Source organism: Aspergillus aculeatinus (genome assembly GCF_003184765.1).
Source record: "Aspergillus aculeatinus CBS 121060 unplaced genomic scaffold BO66scaffold_20, whole genome shotgun sequence".
Classification (NCBI taxonomy): domain Eukaryota; kingdom Fungi; phylum Ascomycota; class Eurotiomycetes; order Eurotiales; family Aspergillaceae; genus Aspergillus; species Aspergillus aculeatinus.
In genome coordinates this window covers 465523-482426 of record NW_020291489.1, presented here as the reverse complement: position 1 = coordinate 482426, position 16904 = coordinate 465523, and the positions used below count along the sequence as shown (strand labels likewise).

General features: G+C 48.1%; 5 protein-coding genes across 5 annotated transcripts; 2 read left to right on the top strand and 3 right to left on the bottom strand.

Moving 5' to 3' along the window:
* Positions 1-747: 747 nt before the first annotated feature.
* BO66DRAFT_391415 (Atg14 domain-containing protein) lies at positions 748-2815 on the bottom strand. The gene is made up of 3 exons (XM_025647253.1): positions 2789-2815; positions 1848-2737; positions 748-1790 (listed from the first exon to the last, which is right to left on the bottom strand). The coding sequence occupies exons 2-3, from the start codon at positions 2479-2481 to the stop codon at positions 853-855; spliced, it is 1572 nt and encodes a 523-aa protein (XP_025504794.1). The 5' UTR covers positions 2482-2737; positions 2789-2815; the 3' UTR covers positions 748-852.
* A 422-nt stretch (positions 2816-3237) lies between these two features.
* On the top strand, positions 3238-4202 carry BO66DRAFT_391414 (uncharacterized protein). The gene is made up of 4 exons (XM_025647252.1): positions 3238-3777; positions 3831-3889; positions 3943-4007; positions 4063-4202. Exons 1-4 carry the CDS (start codon positions 3589-3591, stop codon positions 4119-4121), a joined length of 372 nt encoding a protein of 123 aa, XP_025504793.1. The 5' UTR covers positions 3238-3588; the 3' UTR covers positions 4122-4202.
* On the bottom strand, positions 4072-6643 carry BO66DRAFT_75905 (putative LMBR1 domain protein). The gene is made up of 4 exons (XM_025653570.1): positions 6581-6643; positions 5819-6509; positions 4706-5707; positions 4072-4515 (listed from the first exon to the last, which is right to left on the bottom strand). The coding sequence occupies exons 2-4, from the start codon at positions 6366-6368 to the stop codon at positions 4325-4327; spliced, it is 1743 nt and encodes a 580-aa protein (XP_025504792.1). The 5' UTR covers positions 6369-6509; positions 6581-6643; the 3' UTR covers positions 4072-4324.
* A 20-nt stretch (positions 6644-6663) lies between these two features.
* BO66DRAFT_391412 (cleavage/polyadenylation factor CFT1) lies at positions 6664-11980 on the top strand. The gene is made up of 9 exons (XM_025647251.1): positions 6664-8816; positions 8869-9176; positions 9261-9428; positions 9495-9854; positions 9929-10127; positions 10175-10250; positions 10318-10771; positions 10830-10977; positions 11034-11980. Exons 1-9 carry the CDS (start codon positions 6848-6850, stop codon positions 11513-11515), a joined length of 4164 nt encoding a protein of 1387 aa, XP_025504791.1. The 5' UTR covers positions 6664-6847; the 3' UTR covers positions 11516-11980.
* A 452-nt stretch (positions 11981-12432) lies between these two features.
* On the bottom strand, positions 12433-14297 carry BO66DRAFT_400999 (NDT80/PhoG-like DNA-binding family protein; the record flags this gene model as incomplete). Its single annotated transcript, XM_025648745.1, has 2 exons — positions 12433-14068; positions 14152-14297. The coding sequence occupies 2 exons, from the start codon at positions 14295-14297 to the stop codon at positions 12433-12435; spliced, it is 1782 nt and encodes a 593-aa protein (XP_025504790.1).
* Positions 14298-16904: the final 2607 nt, after the last annotated feature.

The window sequence follows — 16904 nt, the reverse complement described above, 5'->3', positions numbered from 1 at the left end:
CTTTACATAAGCAGAAACGTTCCACACAATCCTATATATTACTGTTTTTTATTATTAAAATTTAAATTCTTCTTATATTCTTAGATACTCTTACATATACTACTTCTAAGTTATTTTAAGTTATTTCTTAAGTACTTGAAAAATAACTTAAAATAGTATGTGTAAGAGTATTGAAAAGGGTGATCTGGAATAAAATTTTCTGTTTGTATAGATAATAGAATTACTTGGAGCCACGTGATAAAGCTGCTTATTCAGCAGTTTTTGTTTCACGCGACCCGAAAAAGCAGTGCAGCCGATCTGCAACCACTATGGGTACGGAGTATGTACTACTGTTGCTATAATTAGCTACGCGGCGTCAGCAAAGTCTCAAGATCCTGCCAGAGTACGTAGTTCCAATCAGATTCAGTAGTAGTATCCCATGTACCATATTAAGATAGGCAGTTTTGGCACTGGTACTAGGCCATCATGACTTAAGATTATTAGTTTAGATCTACCCCGTACGGAGTATAGTGGGATAAAATAAGTTCGTAAGACCCCTCGCCCCAAACTAGTTGGTTCAGAAACGCTACACCTATGCACTGTCTACCTGGTCGCTATTCTATAATAATCTGTTTGACCATGAGCACCTCACCGTGATTCTGCCCGCAGTATGAAGGTATTGCTACTAGGTACTCCGTAGGTAGTCTTGTTTAGACAATTGATGAGTCATCTGAAAGAGGGGGGTGCAAACATTTCTAAAGGTAAAAGTCACGTTACTCTAGCCGCTGCTCTATGCTTCTCGATTTACAAACATATGTGATACCGATATTTGCACTTGAACTTGAATGCTTATTGGCTTCCATCATGGATATACTATCTGCTTCTCAACTTGGTCCAGCCACTCATGCCTTTCAAGCGGGAAGTGATGCCAGCACCACTTGAAATCTCCAGATCACATGTTTCCGAGACTGCATCTGCGTCGACAGATCCCATTTTGTAGGTACTAACCGGAATGATAGAAGAAGATTGAGACACGGAACTGCTTCGGCCATGAGCCATGTCATCCAACTCGCGCCTTTCGAGTAACTCCCATTCTGCACTCGCCAATTCTCCCATCAATGTCGACTTCAGCTTATCTATGACTCTGGTCGGAGATGGAAGCCTCCAAGTGCGCATAAACTCTGCACCTTCGGCAGCACCCAGGAATGAATGCGCAGTGCCGTGCGAATAGTGTCCCAGCATAGGGAATGACACAGTTCGTTGAATACTAGTCTTAGGTGAGACTTTGGATGTCTTCACCTTTACGTGAATATCTCGACCAGCAAACGCTCTCATTAGCGTTGATTGCTGCGCGGGAGGTGCCACAAGCAATTGCCATAGATTTTTTCCCATGTCGCAGATTTCTTCCCAAGACTCTGACATTGAATTGAGCCCCTGGGTGCGGCAAAGCCAAGCAACATTCCAAGCCAGCAATGTCGCTCCTTCGAGAAAGAGGGCGTACGTGCCAGGATCCTCCTTCGCTAATCTGGGAAGACTTTTGTCGATGGACAAAGGCCTTGGCCGAGGCAGACGGTGTGTGTCAAGTTGCTGAGGTTCCATTGGATCAGGCGCTGGCTGCTGTGCAGAAGGCAACTTCGAGCCTACATCCCTTGGAAGGTACGATGCAGAGGGCGCAAATATAGTTGGCAAAGGATAATTCCGGTGAGGGAGCGTAATTTCTGCTGGAAGTCTTAGAGATAGATAGTGGGAGATGAGGACAAGTAGTTGTGCGATATATGAGAGTGCCGTTGAGATATGGGCTGGTGAGACGCCTACTTGAAGAATTAATAAATTAAACATATCTAGCCATTACCCCAGGGTATACTTTCCATTCATATGCCTGAGATCGACCAAGTGCATACCGCCGATCGTATAGGTCTCTTGTACTGCACCGTCAACCCTTCTCACCCCCTGTCGCAAATCGTAGAGGTTGGCTGCTTCTCGGCACAGAAATATCCGTGCTTCTGTGGTCTTGCTGTGAAGCGAGTGCCAGAGATGATCAGTCCTTTTAATACTGTTCTGAATACTGGCCAGGATTGCTGTCTCTCGCTCGAAAAGCTGATACTTTGCAGATTCTGCGTCCGATTGCCGCCGTGCTAAAGATACCCTGCGGCGGGAGATTTCAAGTCTTTTTTCTCTGATATCACCAACTAGCCCCTCGATGTGGCTTGTAAGAAGTGTCACTTTCGCGGATGACCCAGCTTCCTTTTCAACGATCCTCCGTGAAACCCAGGACGGAAACACTCCATCGAGGCAGACATCCGAGATGCTCTCATTTTCCGTCGGGTCTTCGCCTAGCTTGCTCAGTAACACTGCAGCCTCGATTTGTTGTTTTATAGACTCCTTCTCAAGTAGCAGTTCGGAATACTCGATCCGTAGCTGGTAGAGCCGATTGCGAGCACAGGTGGAACAGATGCACCGTAGGTTTGAAGTCGGAGGGCGGGAACATATGTGACAGCTCATTTCAAGAAACTCCGATCCTTAGGAAGGCTGAACATTGGGGGTGACACTGGTGTGGTTCTGTATTGCGATAGCTTTCAAGTAAATGGCTATAAGTCAAGTTCTCTGATATAATACCCATGCGTGCCGACTTGGAGGGAACGAATCCCTCATGACTTGTCGAAGTCTAGTGGCGATCACATAGAGCCGCAGAGGTAAGTTGACAGGCAGTAGTCAGTCAGTCCCAAAGGGAAGAACGGTTTGCTGCTTACGTCACTTGCTAAGTCGAGTTAGTTAACGCAAAGTCCGAAGCTTAGATCAATTACCGTACCCATTCCGCACAATACCTCAGACTGAAGATTGGGTAGCAATCTCAAGTTACTTGTAAAGAGGATGGCTATTGGCACCGGCTGGAATTCTAATGGCGCTGTTGTTGTACTCAAAGCACAAGTCTCTGCGTTGGAATCCTCTTACGTCAGGAGATATAGTTATCAGTGATTATTAGGGTTTTTAGTAGCCGAAGATATTGCTGTTGAGGTGTTCTATAAGCAAGTCTTGTTTTATTGCTTTTGTCAGGATTATTAGAGTCTATATCATTATTACTTATTCTATTATGTATCTGTATATGAGAATACAGAGAATACAGTACTTAAAGGCTCTAACTTACCGCCCATCATAGAAAGTTTACATGAAGTATTAAAATTACAGTAAGTCTTAATAGCATTTATCACCTGTAAACATACTACCACTGCATAGGTATAATCATAATTACCATCTGACCATTTTATAGCTGAACGAAGCTGATTCTATATGACCACCCACAATTTCATCCCTGAAAATCGAGTCTGGTATCTATGTCTCTCTCTTATAGATACTGCCCATGAGACCACAAAGAGACTTATGTAGAAGTATTATAACTTAGGTGTCAGCAGTATACCTATTGGAAGCTGACCGCTTCCCCTTTCTTCCTTTTGTTTCCCTCCAACCTCATTCCTGATCAAACCTGCCATCTTTGAGCGGCTGCGCTTGACAGTCTTTTTGATGATCACCTCACCTTAGGCTGAAACTGTGGTTTTAGACTCAATATCACCAGTCCCTATGCAACATTCAAGCACGGAAATGGAGTTGACAATGCCTTGTTCGCAGGCGCAGGTCCACTCACATATTGAGTGTCATGAAGCTGTGCAAATGGAAGCTTTCCCCATCAGCAACTTAGATGCATATAACTGGAAAGAACTTGAGAACAGATATAACAAGGCCATGGAGCAACACAAAGAAGCAGAAAATGCCCTCCAGAACCATATCTTGAGAATGCTAGAGGTTGTTCATGTGGTTCTTTGTGTTCACATGATGTTGTTCTAATTTCTGCATAGATTTTCATGGCATGGTCTCAAACCACTATTACCCGCGACGAAACAAGAGCCTTCAAAAGGTTTTCTTCCTATCTCGTCTCCAAGAGGTGAGATATTGACATATCAATTTTAGATTCAAGACCCAGATGCAACATGTTCAGAATTCCGAAGCGAGCTTAGAGAATAAGAAGCGGCATTGTATAGCCCTGATAACACCTTCTTGTCAATGAGGCCGTGCTGATCAGGGGCTTAGATACCGATGTTGTCAAGGCATTTGAGAGTGCTCTCGCATTGCTGGACGACCGTCTTTAGACATGCACATGGCCACAAAATCGAGCCCGGTCGTTTGGATCACACTCCTGTTCCTCCTTTGCTAATTGCCCAGCAATGGTGGGCCATCCTTGTGGGCGACCCAGGAGAATCTAGCCATATGATGTTACAAATACGTGTCACTGCTGCTCGGCTTTCTGATGACTGGGTTGAGTTCTTGCTTGGAACGAGATACACAAGCATTGTTATCCTACACTTCTGCTGCCATCCTGCCTGTCCATCCTTCGTACAGTGTCATCCAACCCAGTATTGCCACGCCTTCCGGTGCTCGCTAGGAGATTCTCCTCCTCGGCTACCTCGGCTTCCTCGTTAAGTAAAAGCTCGTCTTGTCGTGGTGAGCGAATGATGAACGTGACAACAACGAGTAAATAAAAACCTGTGATACACAAAAAGGTCAATAATATGGATCTCGCTGGGATGCGGGAGTAGAATAGTGTTACTTCCTCTAAATGACCGGGTTTGACCAGCTTTCCGGCTCTGGGGGGTCGTTGCCAACCCTCCTGAGCCAGTCCGGAGGCCTCACCGAGCCATTCAATCGGTAGTAGCGACGGGCGGTGTGTACAAACCTATGAACATGAATTGAGACCAGAAAAGTATCACCCCAAAGAAGGGAAACTTTGTTGTCACATGATTCACAAATGTGCTAGCAACGCTAGGCGTACAAGATTGCCTTGCAGCTGTATTGTCTGCAATGTCCGAACATCGTTTCATGAGTTGCGTGTTATCTGAGCAATCTGGATGCCCTTCAGGGGTTGGCGGGCGATCACAAAAAGTTTGAGAACCAAATAATGCGTACTGCGGGGCCACATTCATGGACAAAGAATAGTTGAGTGTTAAAATGGTCAGCATCAAGATCACCGTTGTCAGCAGAAGAGCCTGCGGAGATGTATGGCCTCTTCTGATCCGAAATATTGTCATCCAGAGGAATCGAATACCTATTGTAGCGATCCCGAATACTGAGCTGGAGAAGAGAAGTAAAGTGAGTACCGTGAACATGATGTAGTCGATTGGAAATATCATCGCCGATTGAACCAGGACCCAATCTATCGGATTGAACGTATGCATATGTTTGAGGAGGTATCCGCAACGGTGTTTGCAGAGCGAGTTGCTGGCCTTGTCGATAGACGTCAATAACATGGATATCAATATAAGAAGCGCGATTAACAACAAGCCAATGCCGCCCAATACTCTCAATGGACGGCATGTAGCCTCGGCTTTTAGCGACAGTTTGACGACCCAGTCTCGGTGCTCCGCGTGTGCTTCGTCTGCTAGGCGCTGGCGCCGGATTAATGTCCTCTCCTCTCGAACAAGGGTATCCAATTCTCTACGATCCTTGGAGGACAAAAGCCCAGAATTTCCTCCGCAGCGCCGATCCAATTGGCGTTGGCGTTCTCTGTTGGACTCAAGCTGCATGGCGATGGCAGCTTTCCATGTATCCTTCGGTGCTGACGGAACTCTGACTGCCTGCAGAGGGAGAAGAGCAAGGCCCGTGGACGTATATAGGACATAAAAAGGCACTCCGATTGTCATAAGTACTCCAACTGTAAACACAAGGGCCCGCTCGCCTCCTATATATAAGCAAGTCAAGAGTCAGCTTCGCAAAGGGAATAGATCAAGATAGTATTTTGCTCGAGGTAATCAAGGGGCAACAAAGCTCAAAAAGGAAGCGAAGGGCATACGATTTTCGACCATTGAGGCCGTAAGAGGTTCACTTTCAGTGACATTCTCGACGTTCGACATAGGAACAAGAGAGCCGACCAGAAGTAGCACTGCCAGAATTGCGACAAAAGATATAGTATATTTGAGGGCAGCCCAGAGTCGTTGGGCCGAGGTTTGTTCACCTGCTTCAGTAGCAACCTCATCATACTCTTCGTACCAGAAATATATAAACGGGATGACTAAAAGGCATAGGATGGCATCAAGTGAATAGAGTAGATAGTATACGACAGTCAAAGAAAGAAGAACATTGTCGACATCATTTTGGGCGGCCCAACCTTTCCTCTGGCCCAGACTTGATGACGTCGCTGAAGAGACCAGAGCAACATCAACTGGCAGTAGGAGAACAGTTGCAAGAAGACTTGTGATGGTAAAAATACAAGTTAAGGTCACAGCGCGCGAACGATCTCGTGGGGCTTGATAAATGTGGATGAGGAACCAGGCTACCAATACCGCAAGGACTATCGCAATGGCATATATGACCCAAATGAGGGACGTTTGTAGTGAAGCCATTTGGTATAATTCAGTAGCTCACATGAAATGTATGCGGATTATGAGACAATCGAAGTGAAGAAGTCAACACATCAAGCAACGCCCGTTCTACTTACAGTACCATTGAACTGAATGTGAGCGTAGGCCAAGCGTCCCCGTAATCTAGCGAAAAGAGCCGAGTTGGTTAGTTAGTAAAGCTATAACTTGACTAGGCCCGTTCAGTGGCGTCTTACATCATCTGATAGATTTGTCACGTGAATTATCACTCTGTTTGATCCGAGCCTAGTGTTTTTGTTGAAGTTCCGGACGTACCTTTCGACTCACGCCAATTTTCTTTGTATGCCCTTTGTTGTGCCACAGACCTGTTCTTCGCCCCTTACCCTGCCTCGCCTTTGATATCAGGCAATGTTGAGGAAACGGCAAGGCAGTTAAAGCAGCCGGGTGGCTGGCCAGACCCTTTATACTAAAAAGACGACCGCAGATCTCGCTCAACATTGCAGATGCAGTGCTATTCCGAATTGCTGGCCCCCACTGGGGTCACTCATGCATTGGCACTACCTTTCCTGACTGAATCATCTACAAATCTCGTTGTCGTGAAGACCTCTTTACTCCAAATCTTTTCTTTGCAAAGGAACCCTTGTGGTCTACAACGAGTGGATGGGCAGCTCAGTGAACAAACAACGAAACTGGTTCTGGAGAAGGAGTACCCCTTAGCTGGCACAGCAACCAACCTGTGCCGGGTCAAAATTTTGAACTCAAGAAGCGGGGGAGAGGCCATTCTCATCGCGTTTCGCAATGCCAAACTCAGCTTGATTGAATGGGATCCGGAACGCCGTGGTATCTCAACAATCTCGATTCATTATTATGAGCGGGATGACTTGACCCGTAGTCCCTGGGTCCCTGACTTGAGCAGCTGTGGCAGCATTCTTAGTGTGGACCCAAGCAGTAGATGTGCGATATTCAACTTCGGGATCCGGAGTTTCGCCATCATTCCTTTTCATCAGCCAGGGGATGACTTGGTGATGGATGATTATGACTCAGACTTAGAAGGACAGAATGCAGGAAGCCACAGCTTTGGGGATAACGATCGTGAAAAGGCCAATCCGGCCACAATATATCAAACCCCGTATGCTCCATCCTTCGTCTTACCATTGAGTGCACTGGACCCAACAATTCTGCACCCAATAAGTTTCGCATTTCTATACGAATATAGGGAACCGACTTTTGGAATACTGTACTCGCAGGTTGCGACGTCTAGCGCACTCCTACAAGAAAGAAAAGACATTGTCTTCTATTCCGTGTTTACTCTCGATCTGGAACAGCGAGCATCCACCACCCTGCTTTCAGTATCTAGGTTGCCCAGCGATCTCTTTAAAGTGGTAGCACTCCCACCTCCTGTTGGCGGCGCTTTGTTGATTGGGTCCAATGAGCTGGTGCATGTTGATCAGGCCGGTAAGACCAACGCGGTCGGAGTCAACGAGTTTTCCAGACTGGTCTCGGCATTTTCTATGTCGGATCACTCAGATTTGGCCCTGCGTCTAGAAAACTGCGTTCTTGAGACTTTGGACGACGGCAGTGGTGATTTGCTGCTGGTGTTATCGACAGGAGACTTCGCGATTGTGAAATTTAGGCTCGATGGCAGGTCAGTCTCTGGAATTTCAGTACACCCCTTATCCAGTCACGCCGGGGTTGTTTCTATGAAATCAGCTGCTTCCTCCTCAGCGTCTATTGGTGAAAGTAGGGTTTTCTTAGGCAGCGAAGGTTCGGACTCTATCCTTCTAGGTTACTCCTTCGCATCCTCGAGCTCGAAAAAGCTTCGGCCATTGTCGAAAGCTATGGATGATTCTGTGGACATGGACGATGACCAGAGTGAAAACGATGTTTACGAAGACGATTTGTATGCCACATCACCAAAATTGGCTCCGACTGGTGGTTCCACAAAGCTTGAACATACTTCTGGTATACGTTACTTTCGCGTCCTCGACAGACTCATCAACATCGCCCCTGTGAGGGACATTGTCCTAGGCAGGCGCTCCGTGGTTGCGGAAACGGAATATAATCATTCCGAACATGAATCTGCTAGGTTGGAACTAGTGGCAGCTCAGGGCTCTGATAGTGGCGGTGGTTTGATAGCACTGAGTCGCGAACTTGATCCTGATGTGATACACTCCGTTGAAGTTGAGGCTGCGGAATGTCTCTGGACAGCTTCTGTAATTCAAGGCATAAAGGCGGCAACCGGCATTTCGGACGACTGTCGATCTCAATCACGCCATTTTGTCATCGCTTCTCGCACAAAAAGCGTCGATAAAGAAGAGTCTCTTGTTTACTTGGAAGATTCCGGTGTCTTGAAACCCTTCAAAGCCACTGAGTTCAATCCAAATGAAGATGTGACTATTGAAATCAACACCTTGATGGATAACAAGCGGGTAGTTCAAGTCCTGAAAAACGAAGTTCGAACTTACGATAGCGGTAAGCCCCCGGCCCAATCTAGTGCTGGAATAGTTGCGCTGATGAGACATAGATTTGGGTTTAACCCAAATATATCCCATCTGGGATGATGACACCAATGATGAACGGATGGCTATTAGTGCCAGCTTTGCAGACCCCTGCCTTGCAATTCTTCGGGATGACTCAACGTTATTATTTCTTCAATCCGACGAAAGTGGGGATCTTGACGAAGTCGTCCTACATGAGCAATTCGCAGTAAAAAAATGGATCTCCTGTAGTCTTTACTACGACAAGACTGGCACATTCTCTGCTGTCGACTCAGCTTCCAAAGAACCGGGCGTTCTCTATTTATTCCTCCTGGACCAGGATTACAAATTCTATGTAGGTACACCGTGTGTATTCAAATTTCTTGAGCTGGTTGGCTGGCTGTATACACCACCGATCGTTTGCTTACCTGATGCTCAGATGTACCGCCTTCCCGATCAAATCCTGGTGACTATTATTGAGGGAGTTGCCGGGCTGCCACCAATCTTGTCCTCCGAAGCCCCAAAGCGATCTGGGGCACGAGAGTCATTGACCGAGGCTATTGTTACCGACCTTGGGGATTCCTCTAGCGCCTCGCCATACTTGATTGTATGCTCAAGTGTTTCCGTGTACACTACACTTGATCTCCCATGCTGACGCGTTCTTATCATTTAGTTGCGGTGCCAGAACGACGGCATTAACATATATAAACCATTTTTCGTCTCCACGGGTGCCGGAGATGGAAAACCCAGCCTGCGATTCTCGAAGGAGGTCAACACAGTTCTTCCGAAGGTACCTTCTCGTGGGGGCGTAGAATCGGCTGACAAAGGTCAATGTAAAGCCCAACCATTGCGTATCCTTCCCGACTTGTTCGGGCTTGCCACCGTCTTCATGCCCGGGGCTTCGGCTGGTTTCATCGTGCGGACATCTACCAGCTCGCCGCATTTTGTACGCTTACGAGGGGATTATCCACGAAGCGTGAGCATTCTTAACCCTCTGGCGTCGATTAGCCGTTTCGCCTATCTAGAATTGAATGTAAGTCTCAGAACCCAGACTTTGAGCAGGTGCAACTCTTTCTACCCGAGAGGTGATAAGCTGACCCGCTGAAGGGCACCATTCGTCTGTGTCAATTGCCCCGTGGCATGCTGTTTGATCACAAATGGCCTTTGCGGAAGGTACCATTGGGTGAACAAGTTGATCACTTAGCCTACTCGTCCTCGTCAGGAATGTATGTACTGGGGACTTGCCAAAAGACAGAATTTAAACTGCCCGAAGACGACGAACTGCATCCCGAGTGGCGCACCGAAGGTTCGTTGTCTTTGCGTGTTTTCAGAATGCATGCTAAATGCCATCAGTTGTTTCATTCCTGCCTGAAGCGCATAGAAGCTCTCTGAAAATAGTTAGCCCGAAGACATGGTCTATTCTTGACAGGTGAGAGGAAGCAATGGAAGGTCTATTCGATTACGAGAAGTACTGACATTTCCTTGTGACTCCCAAGTTATTCTTTGGATGCTAGTGAGTATGTGATGGCCATGAAAAATATCAGTCTCGAAATTTCGGAAAACACCCGAGAACGCAGAGAGATGATAGTTGTCGGGACGGCGATTGCGCGCGGTGAAGATATACCATCGCGAGGTTGCATATATGTCTTCGAGGTGATCAAGGTGGTTCCGGACCCCGATAATCCCTCATTGGACCGCAAATTGAAACTCATCGGCAAAGAATTGGTAAAGGGTGCTGTAACTGCACTGTCTGAAATTGGCGGTCAGGGTTTCATTATTGTCTCCCAAGGGCAGAAATGCATGGTCAGAGGTCTCAAAGAGGACGGCAGCCTTCTTCCAGTGGCATTTATGGATATGCAATGCTATGTCAGTGTTGTGAAAGAGCTGAAAGGCACTGGTATGTGCATTCTGGGAGATGCCACGAGAGGGCTGTGGTTCGCTGGCTATTCGGTACGTTTCTTCATGCCTGAACATACCGCCGCCGATCTAACAACTGATGTGTTTCCAGGAGGAGCCGTATAAGTTAAGTCTGTTCGCCAAAGACCTGGACTATTTGGAGGTGGTAGCCGCAGACTTCCTTCCTGATGGCAGAAGGCTGTTCCTCGTCGTGGCTGATAGCGACTGCAACATTCACATATTACAATATGACCCCGAAGGTAGGCAACACTGTGGTTGGCGTTCTCGGGGAGAACTTTGACTGACTCAGAAGCAGACCCCAAGTCCTCCAATGGGGACAGACTACTCAGTCGTAGTAAATTCCATACGGGCAACTTTGCCTCTACGCTAACACTGCTTCCACGTACGATGGTTTCGTCAGAATCGCTACTTTCTCAACAGGATGACATGGACCTGGATCACCAAGCACCGCTCTACCAGTCTCTCATGACATCACAAAACGGATCTATCGGCCTCATAACTTGCATTCCAGAAGAGGCATACCGTCGACTGTCCGCTCTGCAGTCCCAATTGACTAACATTCTTGAGCATCCTTGCGGATTGAATCCTCGCGCTTTCCGCGCCGTTGAGAGTGACGGTACTGCGGGAAGGGGGATGCTGGACGGCAATTTGTTAAACCAATGGCTCAATCTCAGTACACAGCGCAAAACGGAGATAGCAAGCCGCGTTGGCGCAAACGAATGGGAGATCAAGGCGGATTTGGAAAGCATAGGGGGCGATGGACTTGGATATCTCTGATGCGGTTGTATTTTCGGGTGTCTCATGCAAGCAAATTAAGTTGACGCGGACTTGCAAGCGCTACGTCGGTCTTATTTCCAAAGAGCCGACTGCTTCTTGGCCCACAACGATGTGATGTATGTGCAGCCCCGCTCACTTTTCAGTACCGCAAGCCTAGAAACCTATGTCCGCTGCACGCAGTGTATGGCAAATTCACGACTCATTACATTCCTAGTCCTTTGCATCCATCTCGCAAGCGAATGAGACTTAGCTGGCTTCCTGAATCAGTAACCCGACACTTTATCAAGCTGCTTTACAACACCCAACCCGCAAGATAACAAGTTTATGCAAGGACGACGTGGAGTCAAACATACGACCGGTAAATGCGGTCTATAAATTAACGATTCATAGTGACAAAAATAGTGCGGTAAGCAGGCAGGTAATAAGCCTGGCACCCGAGCATCTGCAAGATAGATAGGCAAGAAATAACATAAATGAAAAGCCGAAAGGAAACGAAAAAGAGCTTATAGTCAACAAGAACACCAATCAAGAACCCCCAAACGCCATGATGAAAACATCGAACAAGCAGAAACTCCAGCATGCCCTAGCATGCCCCAGTCCGTCCCCGTTTGATCCGGGAGTTAACTTCCATAACCGTACACCCCTATATATGTTCCTGAGAAATCTATGTGTCAGTCGTGTTCCAAGAGAGAAGCCATCCGAAGAGGTTGCATATTGTCGGCGACAAGCCTGATAAAGTAGGGAAGATTGGAAGAACAAACACAGCATCCCAAGACGATGAAGCACGATGGTGGATAAGGTTTCCATACAAGTGAGGGGGCATATCGCAACCCATTCTCTGCTGCTTTGGGAGGGGGAACTTTTGCTCCCAGTCTATATTTTCGGGTGCAGTGCTATCGCTCATGGACTAGATCCATCTAGAAGACGTCTTCTGCAGCAAAATATCGCTTGCTTCTTCCTCGCGCGGCCACAAATTTGACCTCCGGCAGATTGGTGTGATGCACTACATGCGGTCGGTAAACAGCATCAACAGGCGCCTGCCAATCATCCAGCCCCAACGGAAAGTACTCGTACAACAAATCAGCACTTTCATTGGGGAAGGGAAGCGTAGACGCAAATGATTGCTGCATGTTCGTACTACCCAGTAGGGGCAGCGACGAAGAGGCAGATCGAGATGGCGCTTGGGGCGGGCCATGGGAGAGTTTCCGCATTTTTGCTGGGGGTGCAGTGACGTCTATATTGGAATCCCTATGCGATACGTCATTGCTGTACGATGCAGCTGCTCTGGCTGAATCATGAATGTTGACGCTTTCTCCGCTCTCGTCCTCGTCGAAAAGGGACAAGTTGATGGGAGCCGGAATGCTATTGTGAAGCCGCTGTGTATCCGTAGGTCGCGGGAAATCTGGGCTCGATTGAGCATATACAGACGAATGAGGCAATGGTGCGGAAGCTGTTGTTCCCCCCACGGCAGGCGAGATCTGTGTCCAGTCGGCGGTAGCCGGTGGAGGAGGAGGAGCTATACTGCCTTGAGAGACTGCGGTCTCAGGTGAGCTACTTTTCACCGTCGCCTTGGCTTTAGCCGGTGTTAGGTTAGAAGACGGGACAGATTCACTGGTCGGTGTTCGGTTCACCGCAGTGGATTGGTTATTCTTTCGTGAAGCAGCAGCGCTGCCGCTCAGAGGCAAGTCCTTGCGGGATTGGAAATTGCGTGGGCTACGACCCCGAACAATGACAGGACCTGACTGTACTTCGCAAATGGGAATTCTGGCTCCAGTAGACAAGGTAGCAATGACTTTCAATCGAACGACAAAGTGTTGTTGGAGCTCTTTTCTTCGACCATTATTGGCAGTCGCGACGCGAAATTGTAGTCGCTTCCATGCAATCGGAAAAGTCGCATAGTCGGTATCAAGATCCTGACCAGCCATAATGTCCAACGGGATCGGTGGCGGCTCTTTTTCGACTTTGGGATTAGCGGTGCTTGGGTTGGCACTCATGCCATTTGCTGTGACGCTGCTCTCATCTGTTGATTGATTCTGATTTGCGGCTGGTGTCTTCCAAGGTACCGAGATAATCTTGACCGAGTTACCTTCGACCGACTCGGTAGCTGAAACAGTCAATTCTTGGGCAAGGATAGGTATTCGGTCGCCTTGCTCCGTCATAATATATCTCAAGCTTCGTGGCAGGGTCACCGAGCCGGTGATTTGAAAGAGATTTCGCCGATAGCAGGTCAGCTCCGCGCCTTGCTGGGGTAAAGCATTCTCTGTGGGCGAGGTAGTCCAGGGCGACTCGGCGAGGAAGAACATGCCATGCAGTTGGGCTGCAAGAGAAACCGAGGTGCGCCGCAGTGAGTAGTCAAGCAATGTAAAACTGTAGGCCGGAAGTGAAAAGCTTAAGAGCTTGTTGTTGTGGTCGATTGAAGAGTCTGGAGGTTGCTCTGGAGGAGCAGGGTCAAAGGTTGGCACTATATCTGTGAAGGGGTCCTGGTAGTCTGACGGAAAGCGTTTCAAGCTTGTGGGGGGTACACCATGTTGAGTAAAGGTAATGTCGTCGCCGCTAGCCCGGGACAATGATTAGCCACGGCAAGGTCGCAGATCGGGCAGGAATTACCACTCTCAAGGGCCCTATATAATACTTACCTAATGAAGGGCTCCGACTCGAAAGTTGATCGCTGGTCATGCATGTCCATACCAGGCATAGAATGGAGGTAGTCGGACCCCTGGAGATTGCTCAAGGAAAGCGGGCTGGCCAAATAGGGCATAGACATAGTGTCAAAGCCCTCCATGTTGAAGGATTGGCCCTTCGGGGCTCGAACCTCTCAAAAAACCAAACGCAGAAGAGTGACCAACCACGGGACTGGAAGCAAAGTGTCAATGAGGGCGACCTAGGAGAGTGACGCGGCAGGAAGAGCGAAAGGAAGAGCAGGAGAAACAGGACAAAAAGCTAGGTCGGGAAGCGGCAGAAGAGAAGAGGATGTGAGAGGGCAAAAAGTTGAGTGAAGTTGAAGGACGGAGGACGAAAGGTGAAGGGTGAAGGGTGAAGGGTGAAGAAGGGTGTGGCAGGTAAGCAGGTGGAAAGCCAGATCGATTCCGGCGGGAGGGGTGTTGCGCTACGAGCGCGGCCGCAGAAGGAAGCCAAAGACGGGGTTCAGAAGGGAAGGACAGACCGATAGGGTTGATGTGAATCAATGGATGAATGGATGAATGGATGAGTAAATGGATGAGTAAATGGATGAGTAAATGGATGAGTGTGAAGCCAAAGAAGCAAATGGGTGGAGTAAGGTAAATTGGTGGGGGGGGGGGGGGGGGGGGGGGGGGGGGGGGGGGGGGGGGGGGGGGGGGGGGGGGGGGGGGGGCGGCGTGAACAATGGTTTAGAAAGCCGGTTGCAGTGATGGTTCCGCAATCGTTCCCTTCTGGATTGTTGTGGATAGATATGAGAGGGATGAATACCCAGTACCTAGTAACGTTAAGGTGCGGCACACACGTGCGCGTGCGGAGAGAGGGAGGATGGGAGGAAGGAAGGGAGGGGAGGAGGCCCGGGGGATGCAGTGGAAATCAGCAGCAGGCGGAGGAGACAAGCAAACCGGACAAAACAGAGTACATACAATGGAAATGGAAAATGGAAAAGAAAATTGTTAACCTATCGACATCGAACCCAACCAAGACATAGAGACCAGCAGGAACTCTGTGTAGATGCTAGAAGCTCAGCTTTGCAGAAGGGATAGGTGAAGTGAATAGGTAGTGCACTATAGTAGTAGTAGTAGTTAGTAGTAGTAGTAGTAGTAGTAGAAGTTGTTGTTGTTGTTGTTGTTGTCGTCGTCGTCGTAATAGTAAATTAGGGAAGTATTAAGCTGAGAGAAAGAGACCAGAAAGAAAGAGACAAGCACGAGCAAGCACGAGCAAGCAAGAGACTCCAGATTCCGAGAGCAGGGTGGATCAGATTTCCCCGAAGCCAGGAAGCCAAGCAAATCAAAAGGGCCATCGGGACCGGAGACGGGGGAGGGGGAGGGGAAGGGGGCGCACGGAGACTGGATCGAGCTATGGGGGGAGCGAAGAGGAAAGAGGAGAGAGTTACCTACTAGTTGGTTTACGAAGTCCAGTACGGAGTACGGAGCTAGTTATGAATCCAATTTAATCACTCCACAACTCAATTGAGTTGACAAGTACGGAGTACAGTCGTTTGTAGATACTGACTATACACACTATAGATACTATATCAACATACCATTCGTTGCCTCGTAGATAGACTGGCTCTAATTGACTTCCAGTCAGTCAGTACTCAGTACTCCGTAGACTGCAGGTGGGTGGGTGGGACAGACAAACAAGACTAATCCATATTCAGATAGACAGACCCTCGCTCTGCCCCCGGGCACGAGTAAGTTAATATGAATGAGTACATACTAGGTACAGTACTCCGTAGTAACCCACGTACTCATCTAACAAGAACAAACTGAAGACTGAAAACTGAAAAGAAAGAAAAAGTACTGAAGACAGATGGACAAATCAAGGAGTTGAACAGATTCTTGAGTACGGACTCAAGTAGTAACGTTACTAGTTATAGTTATTACTGTGTAAGCCTCTCTTAGCGCCTCAGCCTCATTTTATTCGCGGTTGGGCCTGAGTAGGGGCGGTCATTTAGAGATACGCATGTACGTGTACATGCACCTACAATGCAGTACGCATAGTGGTGAAAGAAGAAGGAACAAGTCTGAGCCCTGAGGAAGAAGAATGCGAATGCATGTAGTCTAGGTGGCCGGAGACGGTGATGGTGCTAGAAGTGTACAGTAACTTACCAGAGTAGTGGGGATCACTTTTTTAATTAAAGTTTACGGTCGGTCAGCTTGCCTGGTGGAGCCGAACTGACCGGAACTGTCCGCCAACTGGTGAGAGCTTGCTTCTTCTAATGCTCGATTCCCTCCAATTCCCAGTTCCGAGTCTCCCCTGAAATGACTGTGATGTCCTTTGCTGTTTCCGGAACTCTACCCACCACTCCAGGCTCAATCCACCATGTCCTTTGTCGTGGCCAGTGCAGGAAGAGTTTGGATATTTCTTAGATCGCTCAAGTACTCATGGAGATACTGTGCGAATATACCCATCACCGTACTCGGGTGTATATAATATGCGAGTAACTTAGTTGTAGACGCACGGGTAGAGACTAGCCCTACCAGTCTAAAATCGGCTCCAAAGACTGAAGCAGGCCTAGAGCTAGTTGCATGTGCAAAAAGATGACTGGCCGAACATTGTGCGACTAGGCCGCTAATCCAGTCAACCATGTTGGGGCGCCGGCATCCGAAAACAGTTTATCAGACTCTTATTCGAACGCAGATATGCCCCCCTTGGATCGGAACGCTTGCATCGCTGGCGGCACGTCTCTTTTGTCGCTATGATGACA